Source organism: Hippopotamus amphibius, chromosome 13 (genome assembly GCF_030028045.1).
Source record: "Hippopotamus amphibius kiboko isolate mHipAmp2 chromosome 13, mHipAmp2.hap2, whole genome shotgun sequence".
NCBI classification, from domain to species: domain Eukaryota; kingdom Metazoa; phylum Chordata; class Mammalia; order Artiodactyla; family Hippopotamidae; genus Hippopotamus; species Hippopotamus amphibius.
In genome coordinates this window covers 37,172,275-37,188,883 of record NC_080198.1, presented here as the reverse complement: position 1 = coordinate 37,188,883, position 16,609 = coordinate 37,172,275, and the positions used below count along the sequence as shown (strand labels likewise).

The 16,609-nt window shown below is 58.6% G+C and overlaps 1 protein-coding gene across 4 annotated transcripts in view; it reads right to left on the bottom strand.

Annotated features, from left to right (window-relative positions):
* The window catches only part of CACNA2D2 (calcium voltage-gated channel auxiliary subunit alpha2delta 2), a 136,274-nt gene that overhangs the window by 21,633 nt on the left and 98,032 nt on the right, over positions 1-16,609 (bottom strand). For all 4 annotated transcript variants that reach the window (XM_057706118.1, XM_057706117.1, XM_057706115.1 and 1 more), the window contains exons 4-5: positions 10,733-10,792; positions 3,088-3,132 (exon numbers count right to left, since the gene is read on the bottom strand). In XM_057706118.1, coding sequence (XP_057562101.1) covers positions 3,088-3,132; positions 10,733-10,792 — 105 coding nt within the window. The remainder of the gene's footprint in view (positions 1-3,087; positions 3,133-10,732; positions 10,793-16,609) is intronic.

Below are 16,609 nucleotides of genomic sequence, written 5' to 3'. Positions count from 1 at the left end.
ACCCCCTGCTTACAAGGACTTGCTTTGTATAATCACAGGGTGGCCTCGGCACCCCCTCCCAAGAGCTTTGTGACGTACACCCCCCAGCTTGGCCCCATCCATCCCATGCATGGAGTTCCTTTGGCACCAGGGAGAGGGCCTTAGCCCCATCTGGGGGAGGGGCACCACCCCCGCAGCAGGGGGGCTCTAAGGGCTGAGCTGGAGAGGGGGGAGTCCTGGGGAGAGCTGGGCTGCGGTAGGGGCTAGCATTGAGACCTGGTAACCTCCAGAAGGAGGGCCTGCAGCGCCTGCTAGCAGCAGGACCATAAAGGCCCCCGTTGACTTTCTAAAATGAGCTGCCACCGCCTGACAGGTGCCAATTACGGCATCTCTCGGGCCGGGCAGGCTGGGCATGCGCCGTGTGCCGCCGCCCACCATCACAGGCCGGCAGGAGCAGGTCTGTGACTATAGTGTTGATGCTGTAGCCGAGGGGGGGGGGTGGGCAGGCATGGGTGCAGGTGTGCAAGGGGGAAGGGAAGATGGAGGTAGAGAGTGAAGGGGAAGACGGGGAAAAGCCAGATGGGGAGGCAAGGAGAGATGGAGACCCAGGTGAGGCAGGGGCAGAGCTGGGGGTCTTTGTGCCCTGGGAGGAGGGAGTGTAAGCAGCTGAACCAGCCACATGTTCCCTCACTGACCCTCAATGTCCCTGTGACCACCTTTAGCACCAGGCTCAGCTCATTTCATCTCCCCCGTGCATTTCACGAAACAGCTGACCCCACTGCTCAGAGTGTGGGGCACACCCCTCGTGTTCCTGCCGCCAGGCTGTCTTGTCTGGAGAAGGGGTGACTGTGCTTCCCCACCCAGCCAGCTGTGCTCTCTCAACCCCGGGAGTGCTCTGGGTCCACCTTCAGGCCTGGGGAATGAATTCCTGCCTGGATGAAGGGGTGCGGCGGGCTGGAGGGCCTGCGGCAAACACCCTTTTCATCCCTTCAAGAGTGGATTTTGTACAGCAAAATCTAAGCCATCTGCTGCCCTTCCATTGCCCCTCACCCAGTGTGCCACCCCTCTGCCCACCTCGGTACACCCTAGGAGGACCCTAAGAGGCTCCTGGATGCCAGGGCAGGCCGCTGCCGAGCATGGAGGCCAGAGCAGGGAGCCGGCTGCCTCTGAGGCGTGAGCCACTCACGTTCTGCTGGGAGGAGGGGGAAGCGCTGGAGAAGAAAGCCCCTGAAATGTCAGCGGCAGATGAAGGGCGCTGGAAAATTTAATCTCCCAACTTTCCCAACTAATGTGACATTTGGATTCTGTTCTGATAAGCTATCAGCTGGTGAACTTTTTCCTTCCTTCTTCCCCCCCTACCCCCACCTTCTGGCTGGTAATTTAAAAGTAAATGGTCTAGAAAGATCTCTAACTGTACCTCTGGCAAAGATTAAAAAAACAAAACAACACAACAGGCAGGAGAGTGTTGGGGAATGTGTGCGTGCCGACAGTTATACCAGGGCGGGGAGGGCTGGGATCCTGGCCTAACTGACCCCGGCCCAGCCCCGTCCGGGGTGAATCTCCCTCCCTGTGCTGTGCCTAGTCCCCCAGCAGATGTCCAAGGGGCTGGGGGCAGGGAGTCGCTGATTTAGAGCCACGGGTTGGGGGCTGCTGGGAGCAGGGAGTCAGGGAGGGGGCTGGGCACCAGACTGGCCAAGGAGCCCCTCGGTGCCACCCCCATGCCCAGAGGCTTTGTACGCTGGGCAACCACAGTCTCCTGGTTTATATTTAATGCACTGATTGCTAAAATTACAGCCCGCTGCTGAGGGGGGTGAGGAATTAGATTCAGGGTCTAATTAAAGGTTTGTTCTTCATTTGAATTTCAGATTCCAGCTTTAATTTTAGCAACTTCTCTGGGAGCCACGGAGGCTCAGCCAAGGGGGAAACACACCTGCTTTAGCCCATCCACCCCTCCTTCTCGGGCCCCCTGCCCGCCTGCCCTCCTGAAGGCTCACCAAGGCCAGCCTGGCACCACAGACCCTCTGTGGGAATCCCTTCCTGCCTGCCCGCCTCCTGGTGCCACTGGATACCTTCTGTTTGCTCCAGGCAACCCTCCAGGCCGATAGGCCTGGGAGTGGGAGTCTAGATTTTGGGTCTTCTGCACCAGCCAGTACAGGTGGGACCCCAGAGACTGAGTTGTGACACCTCTGTTTACAGAGAGAGAGCCGGGTTCAACTACTTTTGCCTCAAAGGCAGGCAGATGAATTTGGGCCTTGGCAGGTTCACCGAACAGTCTGTCCCGTGTGCCCTGTACCCTCAGACACTCCTGTCTCCTCTGTAGGCCCCTCACACCCCAAATGGTCACGCATCTTTCACGTGAGTCTTCTGGTGAAAGGGACCTCTCTCCGTCACAGGGCCGCCCAAGCAGACGTGGACCTGTCAGTGAGGCCGAGGCAGAAGAGCAGTGTAGCTCAGGGGTCTCTGGTCAGTGCCAGCACCACCACTTCTGGGGTGGTGACCCCTGATGAGCTGGAGCCCTCTCCTTCACCTGAAGGTACTGGGCTGCCTCTACAGCTGGGGCGAGACGGACTTAGCTCAGGGCCGGCACGGATCGTGGCGCCAGGCTGCGGGGCGATGGTCAGCACACTGAAGCCGCTTTCCCCTCACCACAGAGAAGGGTGCCTGCACCGACCTGAAACATCCCTGCATCCTGGCCCTGCCTGCCTGCCTCCAGGAAGCCCTCCCTACCTGCTCCCTCTCTCCCCTACGCTTGCAGCACTCAGCATCCCTCTGCCCTCCTGACGCTGGCAGCTGAACTGACTTAGGCGAGGAGGTCCCAGCACCTCACCCCCCTATGCAGGGATAGGGCTGGGCCCGCCCCACAGTGGGCAGTGAAGCTGTGCCCCTTGGTGCCCCAGAGGCACAGCCCCGGAGGGCTCAGGGCCTCTAGGGAGTTGCGGGAGGTGTAGGGTGGGGACCTGTGCAACCACAACTCTACAAGGCCAAACTCAGAAGGCTGAAGAGTGCTGAGGCCTAACACTCATTTTACAGCCGAGGCCATGAGGTCCCAGAGGCGGGGTGTGGCTCTGGCAGCTCCCCCTCCCTGCCAGCGCAGGTAGGGGCACTCACCAGCTCAGCGTCGGCCTTGGCGTCATAGTACGTGATGTCTTCTTCCTGTTGGGGGACAGACGCCTCAACACTCATGGGCTCCTGAGGTGCGGCCAGGACCCCCAACGCTAAGGTCTGGAATGGCCCTCTCCGAGTCCTCTGGAGCAGAGACTGCCCCCTCTCCCATCCAGCGCTGCCATCCAGGGAAGGCGGGATGCGTCAGGCTGGGAATGCCCCACCCCACCCCAGCCAGACCGCCCTCAGGGGCCTTCCCAGGCCCCAGGAGGATGTGGTACCCCAGGTTGGGTCAGGATCCCCCGGGGCTCCCTGCCTCCAGGACCAGGGTCTCTGCACTGCAGCCCTGCTGGGAGGTAGGCTCAGAGCCAGCCTATCTGCAGAGACGCTGGCTGAGGCAGTACCAAGGGGGAAGTGAGGAAGACAGAAAAATAGAGCTGAGTCTGGGAAAGAGTGAAATAATGACTCGACACCGCATCTTCCAATTTCTTCTATTAAAAAGCCTGCTCATTACGGGCATGTACTTATTAATTATCTGTGATTTGTTGTGAAATGCAAGGGGGTTTACACAACAGGAGCAGGAGAAAACAAAGCCCGGCCCCCGCGCCTGCCTCCCGGCCCTTGCCTGCCTCTGCTAAGCGCCACCCGTCCTGGCCTCGCCCGCCTGCCCGCCGCCTGGGTTCTCGGCCATCTGCACGTCATAATCACTGGCCACCCTGGGGACCCGTAACACAAACGGGCTAATTTCATGTTTAATGATCTTTAATCAGAACTGAGCATGGCTGCCAGAGGCTGCCAGAAGGTAAATCTGGTGCCATCAGGTGCCACCCGCTCAGGAGGGGCCACCCCACCCCTGCCTCGACAGGCCCTCGGGCCAGGACACAAGATAGGGCCACTGTCTGAATCACCCTCCCCTGGTGTTCCTCAGCCCTGTTTTGTACAGCAAAACCCTGCAGCATGGCCCTGGCAGTCCCTCATTCACCAGGAGCCTATTTCTTTGTGTTCTGCAAATAGGGGTGATGACCAAGTGTGCTCCCGAGGGTCTGGCTGTAAAACAGCAAGCACAGAGCCAGCACTTTCTCCATGGTGGGATACCCCTTGCCTGGGCCTGCCTGGGCCCCCTTTGCTGTGTGACCTCAGGGCTGCATGGTTCCCTCTCTGAGCTCAGGCTCCTCATGCTCCAGGGAGGGGCTTAACCTTGGTGACTGTCCAGGTGCTGTGTCTTAGGCCATGGTTTGAGTTGGCTGGTACCAGGGCTGGTTGTGGGGAACAGTCATGGGTTCTCTCCCACCAGAGGTCTGGGGGGTGCAGACCACTTGCTGCACCTGTAGGCATAGTCCAAGCATTCTGGAACATTGACTATAGGCCTGGCGCCATGTCGGGGCAAGGCCGCACATCCTGATGACTGAAAGACCGAAGTTTCCGTCCTGTGAGGCATCTGCTGTGTCTAGCTAGGCCTCACACACACTGTGGTGCAGCGTTCTCCCAACAGCCCTGTGACCCCGTTACACAGATGAGGACACTAGGGCAGGGATAAAAAAGGCGTCACGCCCCGGCTCCAACCTGCCGTCTCGGCTCATCTCCAAGCCCTCCCACACCTGCCCACCCACCAGTCCAGAGAGACTGGTGCTCAGGTGGGCCCGGGGCGGGGGTGAGGGCTGGGGCCCAGGCTGCAGGGTGCTCGGCCTTTCCCCGGGCCCGGCTCTGACCGAAGCGCGTAATGCAAGCTGACATCACATCAAACACAATAAGGCGCTTCGCTTGATGACGATCATTCCTGAACACACAAACCCATTAAACCGAGGCCGAACCATCAACTCAACACCCGCACGGGCGAAAAGAAAATGTGATTTGTTATCTAAAAGGGGGTTATAAACACGGCTCTGATGCTCTTTCCCTCCGTAATGAAAACAGGCAGGCACAGTGGGAGGACTGCAGGTTAGAACGTGGGGGCTTCACTCCCCAACTTTTTAGGCAAATCTTCTGCAAGGACGGGAGCGGGCACGGGTGGGTGTTGGTGGCTCTAGACCTCCAGAGTGACCCTCACGGGGACCCTCCACTGGGCTCCCCTCACAGGCCATGTCTGGGTCCTGCCTGCCTGGGCTGTCCCTGGGACACCTGGCATTCACTTGGGCCACCCCTCCAGCTGCTCCAGTGGCTCCCTTCGTCTCTTTGTCCTGTCGTTTCATGGCCTCAGAGGAGGATCAGATGTTGGTGGCATCAGTGACACAGGGGGAATGTATCACACAGGAGGATTCTAGGCCCCTTCAGACACAGGGGAGGCTGAGGAATCTGTATGCAGTCTTTGTCCCCCAGGGGCTTGCACACATGTGGGCAGGACTCCTCCCTACCTCTCCCATCTTGAGAGGGCGAGCCCATGCCCCTTCCTTGCTAGACAGTGGCATTAGCTTTGGATGGTGGTGGGCAAGGTCACACGTGTGAAAATACATTGTGAACTCAGCTGTGGTCACTGTTTGATGTGATGTGGAGCTGGGAACGTGGCAGGATAAGGCCATTAGGTTCTGGTGGGAGGGTTCCGGGAAAGGCTTCTGTGTCTTCTTTGGGCTGTAGGTGCCCCAGTGCCCACCACCAGTGCCCTGCCTCTGGGACACAACAAGGAGGCAGTACCACCTAGCGATTATGTGCAGGGGCCTTGGCAAAGGGTCCTGGCCTCAAATCCTGACCTGAACATGTGAGCTCTGGGAGCCCGAGCAGTGAGTGAAGACTGAGGCTGAAGTCTCACAAGTCCCCGTGGCCCCATGAGGACTCCTGGAGGTCACCTCCATCTCACAAGGGTGCCTGTTAAGCCCTTCAGCCTCAATGAGGCTTTACCTCAGGGTTTTGATTTTCCACTTGTAAAATCAGAATGATGATGCTAAGAGGACAGGGAGCAAGGCCTCTCCAGGGGTTTGGGCCAACTTGACCCACGAGTGGCCCCCTTAGGCCTGCAACTCCACAGCCCCGGAGGGGCCTGCATGTGGAAGAAAGTCCCTGGTTGGGGTGAGACGTGTGTTCCTTAATGTCCAGGGTCCACACCTCTGACACGCCCTCTATTATGTGGTACTTTAGGTGCCATTTTGCTCAAACTGGGCAGGGAGTGGGGGGGAATCACCCCCTCTGAACACACATGCCTCCCCCCAGGTGGATTTCTATGCATACACGATGCGTGAGGGGTGGGGGGCCCCCATGGCCCTTGCATAGATGACACAGACGCTCTCCTTAGCTGGAGCTGAGCCCAAGAGAGAGCGTGAGGGACGTTGGCAGGCGGGCAGCAAGGTGAGGAAGTCAGAGTAGGGCGAGCACGGGAAATAGCAGTTGGCATCTACGTTTGGTGCCGTGGAAGGCGGCTGCCGTGGCCTGGTCAGACCTGACTGCCGCTTGCTCACCAGGCCCCTGTGCAGGACCCAGGCCAGCTACCCGGCTGCACCAGTGAGGACGCTTGGCCTTCCTGCCCTGGCTCACTGCCAGCTCAGCTCAGCCAAGAGGACTGTTTTCTGAGAGAGCCGTCTGTCGCCGGCTTGGCAGAGAGGCAGGCAGCAGGCCCGATGGCTGGGGCAGACCTCAGGCTGGGGAGCCACCTGTCCTGTCCAGCCGGCTCCTCGGCCTGGCTCAGCCTTTGCAGCCTTCCCTTTAGTTTCCCAGGCAGAGTTACCTCTCCCATTAGACTCCCAGGGTAGGCCTTTGTTTCCTGCAGGCCCTGGGGCTGGCACTGAGGCCCTGGGACCAATGGCCTCTCCTGCCTCTCCAACCCATGCCCTGGCTCAGCTCCTCCCTGGTGGCCGTCTAGATGGCAGATAATGCTGGCACAGTGAGGTGCTGGCACCAGGCACAGTGTCCGGCAGGCGGGCCATCTTCATCTACCCTAAGTGTTATGGGCACCAAAGCACCTGCTGCCTGTCTGCAGGGGCCATGGGAGGTGCTGCCTGCTAACAAGGGCTGTGGTGTCCAAGGGCTGCAGCTAGGGCTGTGGCTGAACCTGTAGGTTCCCTACCCCTGCCATGGCCAGGAGTGTGGGGTCATGATCTGGGACTAGGGAGAGGAGCAAGGGGGGCTTCACGTCCAGATATTTTCCCCTAGCTCTCTTATCCCAGCTTTGGCCTTGCAGACTCCAGGATCCCCAAGTCTCTGAGCTGGTGTTAACTGTGTGACTCTGTGTGCATGTGTGTGTGTGTGTGTGTGTGTGTGTGTGTGTATACACACCATTGTCCATTTCTCAGAGGTCTGCATGCAGACCTACTGTGTGCTATTGACACAGGCAGGGCCACACCCTATCGATCATGCAGTAGATTCCAGTCTGGCCCCATGGGCCAAGGGTTTCCTCTGTGCCCAGACCTGCTGAGTGCCATCCTCCCCACCTCAGAGGTAAGAAGACTGAGGCTCTCGTCACTCTGTCCTCAGGGCACGTGGCTGCGCACATGGACAGGTGATGGGCAGCACTGAGTCAGGTCCGATTGTTTCTGGCCAAGAGGAGCCATGAGTGGGGCAGAGAGATGAGCCCACTGGGCCACTGGCCTGGGGAAGCCTGCACTGGGAACCATCTGTGATGGGGGCACCACAGGTGGGTGCTGTGGGCAGTGGGGGCCACTCTTAGAGTTGAGGCGCCAGAAAGAGGAGCTCTAGGGAGTTAACTGGAGTGGGAGGTGTTGCCCTTCTGCAGGAGGTAAGGGCATGCCTGAGGGAAGGCCTGGCTTGTGTAAAGGGCCTGAGTGTGCCACTGGGGTTGTGGCACGGGTACACCTGTGGGTGCCCTCCTATAGGCTGGGCAGGAACATGGCTCCTTATCTGTCACCTCCTGAAGGTTGTTGGCAAGGACATAGTTTCAAGGGTGGGTGGTATGCCTGCAAGGGACAAAAACACCATCCTTTCTCCACAGCCTCAAGTCCCCATATCCCCCCTGGCATGGACAGTTCCCACCCTGGCAGCTCTCCCTGGCAGCCCAGGTGGGGCTGGCTGGCATGTCAGCTAATGGGCCCATCACTAGCACTGATGCTTACAGCCCGGCAGCTGGGCAGCTTCTGGGGAAGTGAAGGGCCCTGACCTTGCAGTAGGAAAGAAGGGGCTGCCTATAGTTCCACCCTGCCCAGGATACCTGTGGGACAGACAAACAGATAGACAGATGGACTGGTGGGGGTGGGCGATGAGCGTTAGGCAAACAAGGCTGGGCCCAGCTGCCCTGTGGTCACACCCATAGCCGGGGGCATCTCAGGTCAAGCCAGGGGGATGGGGCCAGCAGAGCCCTCTCTTGTCTGAGGACAGGAGCACCCAGAGCCCATGGCTGGTGTGGCCAGAGATGCACACACACCATCACCAACTTGCACCTACGTGGCCTGACGTGTGGACTGACCCTTTCACACATCACACTGAGCTGACAGCCCTCAACACCAGCTGGTCCTTTGCCAAGTGGGGAAAGTGAAGCCCAGAGAAGGGTGGGCCCTTGCTGGGTCCCAAAAGGACTGTGACCCAGTGTGCAGGGAGTGGGTCCTCAAGCAGCACCTGTCTCAGCATTCTCTGGACACCCAGAGACCTGGGCCTTCTTTCCAGGTAGGCCCCTATGGTGCCTACTCTGGCCTGGGAGAAGCTGTTTCTGTCTTGGAGTAGCTGAAAACAGGGGTCAGGGGTCCAGTAGGATGACCTTTGGAAATCTTGGGTTCTCTGCAGAGTTAGGAAGAGAAAACAGGTTTGGGCCTAGGCAGCCTCTTTGTCTTCCTGGGGCCTGGACTGGGAGGGAGAGAAAGCCAGGCTAAGGGCTTTCATTCCCTTATTCGCTGACTCCCCACTCCCTCTCCTGTGTCTGCTCTGCACACCTGTCCTGGGCGGGGAGGGGAGGAAGCAGATATGTCAGAAGGGACAGAGCAGGAGCCAGGGTTCTGCACGCCCAGAGGGTGGAGGGACTGCGGGGCTGGGGAGCAGGAGCAGCCTCAGTGGGAAGAGGAGAAACAAGCTGGGCTTCCAGGAGGAATGGAGGGCGCTCTGGGTAGAGAGATGAGCAATGGGCCTGGCGTGAGGTGTTCAGTGTGGCTGGAGCACAGGAGGAGGCGAGTGAGGAGGCAGGTTGGCAAGAGAGGCAGGGACAGCCAGATCCTGGGGCCTTGAGTGCAGGCCCAGGCTGGGCCTTGTGGGGAGTCGCCAGGGTGGGGTCATTTGTAGGTGGGGGCAGGTCTGAGTGGCCAGGGAGTGCAATTGGCTGCTGCTGTGCGTATTTCTGATCAAGAGGCTGAGGAGGCACCGTGGCCCAGGGATGGGTTCGTAGTGCTGGAATGGGGAGCGAGAAAAAGGCCAGGCCCCAGCTCCAGGGAGGGAGGGTCGGTCCAGGGAATCACTAGTTCATTTATGTGTTCACTGTAAACAATCATCTGTTACCCTCAACCCCAGGTGAGCTCCCTGAGGGCAGCACCCAGCACCCACCGAGCAGCAAAAAAGGAAGCGTGCTGTGGGGTGGGCTCAGGGTGGCTTGGGGGGATGGGGACTGGGAGAAGGAACAGGTTTAGGGGGCCTGCACCATAGGCATGAACACCCTGGCACCTGACGGCTCAGCTGTGGCTCTCTGCCCCCAACAGGGAACCTCAGGCAGGTCTAACCACTCTGTGCTTCAGGGTTCTCGTCAGTTAAGTAGGGATAATAATCCCTCCCACCGCCTAGAGGTGTCAGGCTCAGAGCTGGAGTGGTCAAGGCCTCCCCTCTACCCCTTATTGGCCCCTGGGTTCCCAGGGGCAGCTCTTGGTGCCTCTCCCTGAGTTTAGCACAGACACCCCTGGGAGGCGTGGTCCACACGCTTGAGCGCCTGTGGAGGACACAGCAAGCCCTGCCAACTGGTCTGGTCCCCGAGGGTTCTGCCATCCTTGGCACTGGGGGTTTCCCGAGTCTGGGAGGAACCCTGCCTCAGGCTCTCTTTTGGTTTACTGTGATCTTCCGACAGAAAAGGTGCAGGTGTATCCAGCTCCGCCCAAATCAAACACAAGCTGCCTGAATATGTGAGCCACCTGGGGTTTGAGGCGGGCGGGGGGGGGGGGGGTCAGTGAGGCCTGTCTTCCCTCCCCCACATTCTGGGCCCTTCTGTCCTCAAGAAGAGTCCTGCTTTCAGCTTCTCACACCTCCTTTTGCTCCGCGCCTGAGCCCCTTCTGAGCTCTGCTGGCGGAAGGAGAGGATTTAGTGGCTGTGACAGTCTGGTCCCCAGCCCTAGCCTGAGGGCCTTCTGGAAGACAGGCTGCTGCTCAAGCACGTCTGGGAAGGGGATAGAGTCCCTTTCCCTCAGCATCTCTTCTAGGTCAGTGTATTAAAGTCTGGAATGTCCTCGAATCAAGAAGTCCCTGCCCCAGGGGCTCTCCAAGGAGTCTGGGCACCTCCTTAACCACCAAGGAGATGCCAACTTTGAGAAGCATCACTTCAGAGCAGCCTGCCTGCTCATGGGAGGCTCCACAGCTCCTACAGGGTAGAATGAGAGGTTTGTACCTGCACCCTGTGTCCCAGCACTAAGGGGAGCCCCAAATGTTTGCTGAACATTGGGCAAAGGTTCCCGACTCCACCCCACAGAGCCCTTGGTACCTTCCAGTGGGTCTGGGCAGCCTCTCCCTCCCTCCTACCATGCATTCATATCCACCTTGCTGGGGGTGGGAAGGTCCTAGGGGCTGGGGAGGGCACTGCAGTTCTTACCTTGATGTTGTCCTGCCAGTGGTGGGCTTTCTGGAAGTTCTCTGCAGCATCGGCCAATCTCTGAGGGACAGAGCACAGGGAGGTCAGAGGCTGAGGAGGGTCTGTGCCCAGCCCAAAGATTTCTCCATCCCCAGCACTCCCTGCAGCCAGGCTGGCTCCAGGACTCCCTGGACATCCTGCCAGACCCCCAGAGATTCCTTGACCCCAGACATTCTCCAGATTGCTGTGTGGGCCCTTCCCCCAACCACATCGGGCTCCCACAGGAAAGGTGAAGCCTGTACAGAGTGACCCGAGTGGCATCTCCACGGACTCCCTGGGCTTCAGCTCAGTCACATTTCCCACCCACAGGACAGCAGGGGGACCCCTGAGACGTAGCAGGACCCAGACCCCGGAGCCAAGCCCACTGATGCTCTCTATTCGCTACAAACCAGTGTCACACTGGTGCCAAGAGGAAGACCTTCCCCAGCCAAGGATGAAATGCCACAAGTGACAGAGTGCCTCGCTGATGCATCTTTGCTCCCAGTTTGCTTAGGGCCCAGCACGAGGTGCCCACAAGCCCACCTCTACCCACCACCAATGTCATTGTCCTGGCTTTCTGAGCCCCTTCCCAGCAGGGCTCTCTAAGCCTTCTGTCCACACAAGCTTGGCCCATCTTTTGGTGCTGGTTCCTGTGGTCTCCTCCACTGAGGCCCTGTGCCTGTGAGCACAGCTGTGTCTGTTCATCCCATACCTTGTTACCCAGTACACCTGGCACCAGACGGTCCTGATGTGTGGAGACATGGCAGAGCCAGTCCTGCCCTCCTACAGTCCAGAGGGGAAAATGGACACATAACCATGCAGAACAACTAGGGCAGGAGTAGCTGAGGTGCTTCTGGGAATCTCAGTGCTATGGAAACTTGGGACATCAGGGAAGGCTTCCTGGAGGAGGCGCTGGAACCTTGCTACCCTCTGGGCCTGAATCCTGACTGCCCAGAGATTCTTATTTTGTGCCTCCATGGATTCTGTCCCTTTAGGCAGTCTTGAGGCTCCTGAGGATAGGGCTGAGATTGGCCCTTTAGGGCCTCCTGCAGAGATGAGTGCAGTGAAATCCTGTTCATCGTAAGGATGGCTGTCACCCTGAACTGGTTACCTACTGCATCCCAGCCCTCCCCTGGGTCAGCTATCATGTATACCTGTCACTGTTCACAACGCGCTTGACGTGTCCTCCTCAGATGAGGTTACCCAGGCACAGAGATGGCAAGCAGTCTGCCTAAAGTCACAGAGTGACTCTGGGTCGGGCCAGGGCCCTCGCCACTGAGTCTGCCTTGCCCAGCCCATGACCAAAGTCTGAAGGCACGATCCACAGGGCCCACCGTACCTGGGGAGGAATAGAGTGGCTCTTGGTGGGGGAGGGCGGGTGGGGGAGGGGCCCCGCCCCAATACCCCACCCCATTTGACCGCATGAGTGGAGCAGCAGGGTCCTGCCTTCTGGCCTCCAGGCCCTACTCAGAGGGCCCTGGCCCCTTGGTATTCAAGACAAACACTCCCATCCATCAGTCTAGGCCTGATGGCTTGTGGGCCCCAGAGGGGAGGTTCTAAAATAAAGCCTGGCAGCTTCCCATCGGGGGAAATGGGAGACCAGCTTCTCCTCCCTTCCAGCATGGAACAGTGTGGGAGGGCCTGGTGGGACTCCCTGGAGAACTGCAGCCTCCACTCTCCGGGCAGGTTGCCACCTCTGGCTGCTAGAAGGGCTGTCCAGAGCTATCCCTATTCCCACTGGGCCTGGCTCCCCCTCCTCCTCAGCCCGAGAGCACTGAACGCTGGGAAGGCTATGAGGCTGGGGGACCTGGGGGCAGGGCGGGAAAGTCCCTTTCAGAGTCACACCCCCTTACTTCACATTGCTGGGTCCCTCGTGCCACCCATCTGTCTTTTTTGTAGGTTCTGTCCTCTGCCCACCTGTTACTGCAGTGCCTGCTTGGGTGGGCCCCACCCTCCTAATCCAGCTTCAGGAACCATAGGCCTCTCTTCTCCCAGACGGCTCCCAGGTCTTGCCTCCAATCCTGGCCCCTCCTGAGCTTCTGGACGCATTTCTGGGATAACCCTCAGGCCCACTGGAGCTTACGACACCCCCTCTTGGAACGAGCCCACCCACCTTGTGACCACTGTCCCCTACATCCCACCCTTAATGTTACTCAAACCACCTTACTGATCATCCCCAGCCCAGGCTCCTGCGTCTTCTCTTGCCTTGGTCATCCTCTTCCACACAGCACCTGGAGCCTTCAAAATGTGGATCTGAGCACACGTCCCCCTCCTCCCCAAACCCCTAAACCTTTGGCAGCTCTCTATGGCTCTGCATAGAAAAGGCAAAGCCTTCTTAAGGCCCCAGGAGCTCCCCTGCGACAACTCCTGCCCCTCCCTTTCCATCCTGGGGCCTCCTCTCAGCCTAAACCACAAACACCCCTGCCCGACCCCGACCCCCTGATGGATCCTGATTCACAAGCTGGCAGTGCCCTTCCACAGAGGATGTTACTGTGCGACACACATGGTTAACAATGCTTGTCCCTCCTGTTAACTGAGCACTGACCATGCAAGCTTGGAATGGAGTATGTGAGCCCAAGGAGCATGCCCTGGGGCTGCACCTTGAGGGGTGAGCCTCGGGCAGTCACTGCATACCCTCTTCCCTTGCTGGTGGCCCCCCACCTTCCCAGGGACCCCAAACCCTTCTCAGAGTGGGCCTGGAGCCATTGCCACTTCGTGGAGGATGAGGCTGGGACACATGGGAAAAACCAGATCAGGTCCCTTGCCACGGAAAAGCCACACGGTTGATGGGGTTGCAAACACCACACTAACGCTAGCTGAAGTCTCCAAACCGCAAAAGTGGCCTTGCGGAGATGTCTTTTCCAGCCCCTACTCCCTCTTTGGCCAGGAGATGCCAGCTCCTTCACCCTCTCAGGGCTTAGATCTGATCCTGGGATTCACAGGCCTCAGGAACATGCAGGCTGATGGTCCCTCAGGCTCCCTGGCCTAAGCCGCCAAGGTGGGGGAGACCAGGGAGGGAGGGCCCCAGCCCCCAGCCTCCTTGAACTCATGGAGTCCCATGGGCTCAAAGGCCCGGGTCAGCCCGCTGACTCGTGAATAACGGAGTTGCAATAGCCACAGCGAAAGGATTACTTTTAATCCTCAATAACGATCAAGCCATTATTATTTTTTCAGTGTTACAGATCAATCAGTCCATCCCCGGGCACTGGACGTGTGGAAACTGCTAAATGCACAGCCCTGGTCGTGCGGGAGGAAGGGCTGAGGCAGCTGAACGCGGGCGGATGGGGCAGGCTGTGGCTGCACGCGGTCCCTCAGGCCTCAGGGTGAGAGGGCAGAGGGCAGGAATACACAAGGCACACACGATCCCCCAGCTGGGGATCAGAGCTTGGACCCTGGAGCCTTGGGTTCAAATCCTGGCTTTCCCTGCCAGCCCTCAATTTCCTGCCTACAATTCAGAGGTAGTGACCTCACGCACTCAGAGGGGAGTTAGGTGCTTGGCATTTTCCTTGCTCCAGCCCCCAGAAGCTGCCCAGTCCCCTGCTGTTCCCCTCGCTGGCTCTAGCACACAGGCTTTTGCCCACCTCTGGGCCTTCCTGTGATCCACCCTTTCTGCTTGGGATGTGCTCCCCATCATCTCAGTCAGCCCTATCAGACTGCCACCTCCTCTGGGAGCCTCCTTTTGCCCTTGTCCCGTCCATGGGCTCCCCTCCCCTCTGCCAGACACTCAGACTTGTGCTCCTATCTCCACAGAGCCCACAATAGTCAGGCCTGATCAGGGCTGGCTGGGAGACAGCTCACAGCCCTGCCTCCGCCCTGCCCCAAGGTTCATCCTCCTTGCCCTTCCCTCCTACCACCCCTGGGTCCTCCTGATGGCCTGGGGGAGACAGGATGGGGAAGGACACTGAGGTCCAGAAGTAAAGGGAGAACCCACAAAGACCCCCAGCAGGGCAGGGGCAGCAGTGGGAACATGGCTTAGTCCATCTCAGGGCTCCTGCCTGTCTGGGGGAGATTGCTGTGTTCCCATCCCTGACCCTGAATGCCTGTTCCCTAGGACCGGCTCCCTGCTCAGACTCTGGGCTCTGCTCTTAGTGCCACCTGCAATCTCCGGCTTTCCTGCTACCAGGCCTCCTTGTGCACTCCTGCCCAGACTCCTCTAGCCTGCTTTACTCCCTCACCCTTTAGCTTAGACCCCTTTCTCCTAACCACTCCCTGACCCCTGCCAAGCTCCCATCTCTCCCCCTCATGGAACTCAGAGAATGTTCTGCTTTTCCCCTTGAGCTCTGAGCTTGGTGAGGGCTGTATCTGGCAGCTGTCAAGTTTACAGTAACCTGGCCCTAGGCACGTAGTATGTACACAATGAACATCTGACAAATCAAAGTCAAAATGTCTCTGAACCTGGGTAAAGGCTTGAGTCTGGACCTGCCCGGCCAGCTGTGTGATCCTAGGTATGTGGTTTAACCTCTCTGAGCCTCTTTTCTTCATCCCATCCCGGAGGGTGAGGGCTGCTTATGAAGCTGATGCTGCCGCGACGTTGCTGATGGTGGCTTGCCTGCGATGTCTCCATTGTGGCCAAGGCGTTGGAGGGAATTGTGGTGGGACTGCTGAGCAGGGCTGCTTATGGCCAAGTCAATCACAATAACAGCGGGCATTTCAGAGGCAATTATCAGAGAGTTTCACTTAACAATCAGTTTCCCTCAGCTCTGGAAACTGTTCTTACAGGAAAAGTCAAGAAAGAGGAGGACGGAGCTGTGGACAAAGCTCCCCTGGGGGAGCAGCCCCCTCCACAGATACCTTTGAATTTCACTTAAGTTCAAAGTCTCTCAATTGCTGTGGAGCTGAGATAGACCATGACCTAAGATAAGGGACCTGGGGTCATGGTGGCTGCCCCTCAGAGGCCAACACCTGGTGGACAAGGTCCCCCTGGAGGGGCGGGGCTTGGGCCTGGGGCTGGAGCCCTTAGGCTTCTCCATCCTCTGTGAGGTCCTGCTCCTCTGCCCAGGCTGGTGACTCTGCTTCTCCTTGGCCTCCTCCCTTCACCCCCTCACTGGAGCCTCCCCGCCACCAGTGCTGGTCTAGCCTAAAAGGGCCTGGGGAGCAACTGCCCATCAACCAGGATTTGTTTTGTGCCGCTCAGAGGGAAAGATTGAACGAGTTTTTTGGTCTTAATTAGTTATAGCTACTCTCTCTTCCAAGAGGATATGAGAGGCTTAGGATAAAAGGCCCTGAACCCAAGGGGCACAGGATATTGAGATCTGTGCCAGTGGGGACTGAGCCCGGCAGAAGCTGGGATGGGGGCCCTGAGGTGCAGGTTGGGGACGGCAAGCCCAGAGTGAAGTCCCAGCATCAAGTAGGTGCCCCGAGAACATGGCCAGAAGGTTGCAAATAAGGTAATAATGACAGGATGATACCAGACACTGCCCCTGGAATTACCCTGGGCTGACTGGCACCGTTAATCCAACGACAGGTGAAAGACTGTTCCTCTTCCTCGCCCTCCCTATCCCACCCCTGGCAAGACATCTGAGAGGTGGATTCTTCTGTTCCCCATTCTGTAAGAGGACTGAGCATTAGTGCCACTTCCCCTGGTGAGGAAGTGGTGGAGGGGCCACCAGTAGGTCTACCAGCAGAGATGGACGCTGAGTGCCCCAGGAAAGGCTCAGGTCTGGCCAGGTGGGCCTAGCTGGTTGGGCTCAGGTGCTCCTCACCTGCTTCCCAGAGTGGTTCCTTTGCCCTCTCCCCAGGAGAGGGGATCAGTAACTGGACCCTTAGATGCTGCTCTGAGCCCGTCCTCCTGATGCTTGGTGTCACTGGACCCAGACCCTGGGAAGGGGTAAGCACCAGAGTGCCCAGAAGCCCCTGCTC